The following is a 6,112-nucleotide window of genomic DNA, read 5'->3' as shown; positions in this document are numbered from 1 at the left end:
CGTGTTAAGACAATGTACGACCACCAAATATTCAAGTATTGCGAAATCCACTAATGACCTTTAAAAATAACAAATTTGCGCCACCACTTTAAAGCTCCCAAAAAAGCTTTAGTTAATACGACATATTCTTACAACAATGTTCAAAGTTAAAACTCAATATCACTTTACGGTTGGATTTAACTTTATACTTTGCTTCAGACTTAAAATACTAAAAACCCACGAAACCACCAATCATCAAAAAATGGAATCGCAAATATGGCATAGTTGTTTCCGACTGCATTATTAACTATATTTTAAACCTAAAAAATTATTGGTTTCTTCAGATTTAGTACAATATAATATTTGTTTCGATTAACAAAAAATGCAAATCCAAATGCCAAATTCACAAAATCAAAAAGCCAATGAAAAAGACTATAACCACTACGTTTTATGCAAATGGCAAATGGCGTCGCAGAACAAATGGCGTTTGACATGACAATCATATGTTGAAATATGAAATAGGGATGCCGCTAAATATCGATACATAAACCGGAATGTCGATATTACCTTATTTAAATATTTCATTCTAAATTAAAATGTTTGTACATTTTCTGGCCACACACTGTAATCTATTATACCAACTTTGTTTGTGTTAGGCTTCATAATAGAATTTAAGCATTATTATTAATTCACCCACACCACACTAGATTTTAGGGTGTACGAAAAAATGCTGGGAGTGTTACTAGCTTTTTCATTATTTTCTATTAAAAATAATATATAATGTTATAAATGAATATCATTTTTTCTTAGAACTCGGTATATTAACGTTCGATGTTTTTATATCGATGTCAACATTGATATTGATAAGAAATGAATGATCGATCCGACTATCTAGGACTTAGCTACCTATATATCTAATTATTTATAATAGGATATAACACAGTACACCCTAAATTTGGGTCAAATAAAATACCCTAACTTTTACCCCCTTATTCATAGACGTTATTTATCTAAGGAGGGAGCATTGCTGTGATAACTTGTCTGTTTACAAAAGATCTCACTGCTCTGAAGGGCCCCACAACAAATTTAGATATGGAGCCCCTCTATGGCAAGAAACGCTACTGGTGATAATATAAAACTGATGTGATAATATAAAACTGATCATTCACCTATGATAAAATAATTTATTTTATGTCACTTGTTGGTAATAAACATATTATGTTTTTTCTTTTACAACTTATGCTTACTGACACATAGTTCTATGCAAGTTTAACCAAACGATGCAATTAGTAAGTATACTCATAGTTCCAAATACATTTCATGCGACCGTTTACTTCAAAAACATAATTTTATTATAATGCCAATTTCTAAATGTAGCTATGGCATTGAGAACATTATCTGCGAAGAGTTCAGGCATTTCTAAGGCGAGGAAATGGCCTCCATCGAAAAGCACTGTGGAATTGAGCAAGTTGGGAAACTTTGTCTGGAGTATCGGTGGTGACTGATAGAGAATTTCATCTTTGGCATGTATCGTGCAGGTCGGCACTGGAGTTGGGATTCTGCAATAGAGGCTGCTGTTATGGAAACTTTAAAAGTATTATGCAGTTCAATTCTTCTATTTCTTACAAGAGTGTTTTTTTTTTAAATCTTGGTTCAGTTTTGGTAATATCTGTTAAAACGTACTTTTTTTAGAATAGCTATTAGGTTATGAACATAATACCAAATTACAATAGATCTAGAATAGATGCTTCCAAACTAAATATAGTGTGACAGGTCAATTTATCCCTGATACAAATACTTACTCATGAACCCGCATAGCCAAATTTCTCAAGTTGATTGTCTCGGCGTAGATTCTAAAGGATGTGGTGATGCTGTTAGGAACCCAGTACATCATCAGATTGTCTATTAAATGTGCTCGAGGGTAATAGCTATGCAAGCCCCCGTCTTCCTTGAACACGTTCTTTCTACGAGTCCCGCTAGAGAACATTTGAAGGAAGTAGGCCATGAGGCCCCCTGGAGAATCTGTCATAGCCACGCCTGAAGAAAATTATAATAACATATAATAATTTATAAATTTCTAACATAATGCTATGATCATTTAATTAATTTCTCAATCAAGTACCTACTACCTACTTCCACTTATGTAATTACAAATAAATTAGACATGAGAAGTGAATTAATAATAAAAAAATGGTTATGCCAGCTTATTACCTAAAGAATCAGGTTTAGTGGATTGTAAGTGCATATATCCTGTCTCCGTGATTAGCCACAGGATGTGATGTAGTAGAGGGTACATCCGGTCGGCGAGCAGTGGGTCGACCACCGCGGGAGGGAACGCCGCGCCCATCAGAGTTAATGCGAATGCTTTCGGCGTGAGAGCTACTGCTAGGTTAGTATGGTAACCTAGTACTTCCTGTAGAAAAGAGACATACTTTTTTTTATTTCGTGAGTTACATAGACAAAGTTTAAAACTGTGTCGAAGCAGGACAAAGCCTAAATTTATCGCAACTGCCTCCAGGCGAGGGCAAATGAAATACACAAACACTACGCTACGTAGAGTCCCTTAGTGGAGTTAACATCCGGCGGACGGGTAGTCATAAACACTAAGGCCTAAGATGGCTGATGCGACAAAATTAGAGTACAATAAAGAAAAAATAAGTTACGAACCTTAGGAAATAGTGTTGCCATGCTCTGTCCGATGTAGGACCCCCAGTCGCCGCCTTGAATGTAGAATTTCTGGTGACCCAATCTTCGCATGAGATTTCGGAACACGACGCCCATTTCTGTTGCTCCCAGGCCAGGCCGGACCGCGGACTATAAAATAAATTAATGAATGAGCTTACGTGTTTTATCTCTAGTAGCGTAAGCATGTGCACTGCTAGTACCTACATCCAAATTTTTCCAGGTTATATGAATATAATACGGTACATAAATTCGAATTCCGACTAACTTATAACTTACTTATATGTCTTATACAGAATCGTAAACTCAAACATATTTATTGCCCAATTTATGTATCGAACATAAATGCTCACAATTTATAACTCCATAAGTACGATGTCTCTGACTCTCTATAAATAGAAATAACGTCAATATGCTAAGACCATGTTTTTAATAAGCTATTTTATTATTCTATTAAAAAAACCTAATTTAAAATCTAATATAACAGAACGATCAGTATGTACTAAATTATATAAATAAGCCTTTGAAATATCATGTAATGGCTAAATGTCAAAAAACAAAAAAGACACGCAAGGATATCTAGTGACGTCATTAGGCATTATGATGTGCGCGAAAGAGTAAGTTAGCGCGCTATTTATACTACGCGCATATTGCAATTTTAGAATTGAATTATTAGCCTATTTTTTAACTATTTTAATGCTAATTTCCAAAAGGATATATTTTGCTTATTATTATTGGCTATTACACAAGTAAAAGCAAACACAATAAAATACACTCTTGTGTAGGTATTAATGACTATTGTTTAATGAATGGTAATTATAGTAGGTAATTGTTCTTAAAAATTAAATCATTGGCGCAAAGTGAAACATATAACGATCCGTGAGTTAATAACTAAATTGTTCAACGATCCGCATAGATTACATATACCGAAATTAGAACTTGCCTATTAACTTAATATTCATCCGGAGTTTCTACTAAATGGAAATAATTAAACATTTAGATAAATATGTCGGTAGAACTTGGAAAAAAATAGTAATAGCCAGCCTAGGAAATGAAAAAAAAATATAGAAACAATTTTTTAATGATTTTAAAATGAAAGAGCAAAACTGGCGCCCCAATGGTGCTTTTATTTTTCCGGTTAGGTTATACTTACGTCAGAGAATCCAAATCCTGGCAAACTTGGAGCAATTATCTCAACTGCAAAATCCCTATGTTTGCTCACTGCAGTGAGATGGGGAATCGTCTCATAAAATTCGCGGACTGATCCCGGCCATCCGTGGAGTATGAGAAGTGGCACTACTTCTTTCCCCGGATGCACCTGAAAGGAACCTTGTGAAGTCATTATTTCTTTTTATACTGGCACCGCAAAGGGAGCCTATTGCACTTGAAAGTAAGTTGAGTAGGGTCCAGATAGAGTGTCGACTGACTAAAAATGGTGGGCCCTCGCGAGTTGATGCAATTATGCCGGCCCGTTTGAAACGGGATATATGCGGGCTAATCCTTGATCGCTACACATTTACGTGGGCCACTATGGCGGATTTATATTTGTGTACGGTGGATATACGAGCTATACGAGCGGATACATAGATTCTATGCACCAGCAGTTTGCAGTTAGCTGTCAGTGAGCCTTATCGAAGTTGAATGAACTGTTGTGGCCAGTTGTGGAAAATAGACTCAAGACATGTATGTTTATGTGTTTTAATATTAACTATGTACGTACTGTGAAACTAGATACTTAGTCATATAAACCTGTAGGTATGTAAAGATTAGGTATTTTTATTTATGTATACATATTGAATATGCATACCACTGGTTTAACGTGAATAAAATGAATGTGAAGTCCTTGAATGTTAGTTTTATATTGGGGGTATTGGTTGATAAAATCCTCTCTTTCCTTAAATGGGTATTCTTCAGCCCAATATTTCAACCAGGGGTACAACTGATTGCTGTTGAAACCGTACTCGAAGCCAACGCCATTTAGCGGGGGAACGACGCGACGTTGGCTCCAAATCCGGTGCCTGAGGTCGCGTATCATCTGTAAGATATAAACTGGGTTAAACTTCTTATGGATATATACTTTTTTAAAATGGAACCCATAATTGTGCTACGGGCCCATTGAATTGTCAGGTGGAGAGCATACCACAGACGGATGGTTATATCAGGGGCTGATGAGATTGGCACATGCGTTGTAGTTCGAAAAGTTGTTGAAAAAAGCGGTAAATTTTAAGTTCTAACACATATCCACATGTAAGTCAGCTAAGAACCACATTAAGCCAGTTTCGTATATACTGGCTCCAATAGACTCAAAATAGTACCAAATACCTAAACGATGTTAGATATGATAAAGAGGTAAATATTATAACAATAGTATAAGCCATCTGAAGATCCGATTTTTTTTTTCAATTAGTATAATCATGTACTTTCATTAGGTATGCATAAATGATAAATTCTTACTGTCTTTTTTTTCTACTGTAACTGTACTGTAAGTAATTTTATTTTGAATTATTGCCAATCGTTTATAATAATATTTGCGCAAATAAAAAACTTACTTCATCGTCGAACACTATTTTAAAAGGGCGTATATACGTATCATTGTAATTTTGTAGATGTTGTGGTCCCCACCAAGCGTTTAAATCAATTGATGGTAATGTAGGTTCAGATTTACATACAGTGACTATTGTTAAAATTACAATAGTTAAAAATATAATAACGTCCATTTTCTATTCTGAAACAGTGACTCTTTTTTAATATCTTTTTATCACTTTTATTAAGTTTTGTATTTTTATAAACAGAATAAAAATAATAGGATTATGCAATTTTTCTCTAGCAACTACACGTTACTACACGTAATATGGCGATCTTATATTGTTACTCATGTTAAGCTGTATTAATCTAATCGACTTTACCTTTGTTATAAAGATAAATATCATTAATTACTGCCGATAATTACCTTTAAATTAATTTGGAGCAAAAAATACGAATTAAAGCAATTGTTTTAACATCACATGCTTCTAAAATTGCACTTCGTTTGTATGAATGACGAGATAAGCAAGACGACCGCCTGATACTAAACGAAAATATATTTGTTTTTATACATTGTCGGTGAACCACCCGGTATTTTATATTATAACTAGCTTTTGCCCGCGGCTCCACCTGCGTTATAAAGTTTTTCAGGCTAAAGTTTTCCGTTATAAAAGTAGTAGTTTCCCGGGAGCCTATGTTCTTCCCAGGGTCTCAAACTGTCTCCATACCAAATTTCATCTTAATACGTTGGGTAGTTGTTGAGTTTAACACGTTCGGGCAGACAGATGCAGTGGAGGACTTTGTATTATAATATATTTTTTAGAACTTTTTAAGAGGAACAATCCCGTCATACATCATTGTTGCATAACTCTAACCGTTTACGCAGCGCACGCAACGGAAGCTCTCAAAACTAATAAATTGTCCCCAT

The 6,112-nt window shown here is 34.8% G+C and overlaps 1 protein-coding gene across 2 annotated transcripts; it reads right to left on the bottom strand.

The window, feature by feature from the left end:
• Positions 1–1,159: 1,159 nt before the first annotated feature.
• Positions 1,160–5,732, bottom strand: LOC115447680 (juvenile hormone epoxide hydrolase). Of its 2 annotated transcripts, none has more exons than XM_037447738.1 (7): positions 5,211–5,506; positions 4,469–4,696; positions 3,815–3,979; positions 2,647–2,793; positions 2,191–2,392; positions 1,782–2,016; positions 1,160–1,538 (listed from the first exon to the last, which is right to left on the bottom strand). In XM_037447738.1, the coding sequence occupies exons 1-7, from the start codon at positions 5,376–5,378 to the stop codon at positions 1,310–1,312; spliced, it is 1,374 nt and encodes a 457-aa protein (XP_037303635.1). In that variant the 5' UTR covers positions 5,379–5,506; the 3' UTR covers positions 1,160–1,309. The 2 variants fall into 2 exon arrangements, with proteins under 2 accessions (XP_037303635.1, XP_037303636.1); XM_037447739.1 differs by lacking the exon at positions 5,211–5,506 and adding an exon at positions 5,612–5,732 and having other exon boundaries at positions 1,161–1,538.
• Positions 5,733–6,112: the final 380 nt, after the last annotated feature.

Source organism: Manduca sexta, chromosome 7 (genome assembly GCF_014839805.1).
Source record: "Manduca sexta isolate Smith_Timp_Sample1 chromosome 7, JHU_Msex_v1.0, whole genome shotgun sequence".
NCBI lineage: Eukaryota > Metazoa > Arthropoda > Insecta > Lepidoptera > Sphingidae > Manduca > Manduca sexta.
Note: the sequence above shows the minus strand (reverse complement) of the source record. Positions and strands in the feature narration are given on the sequence as shown.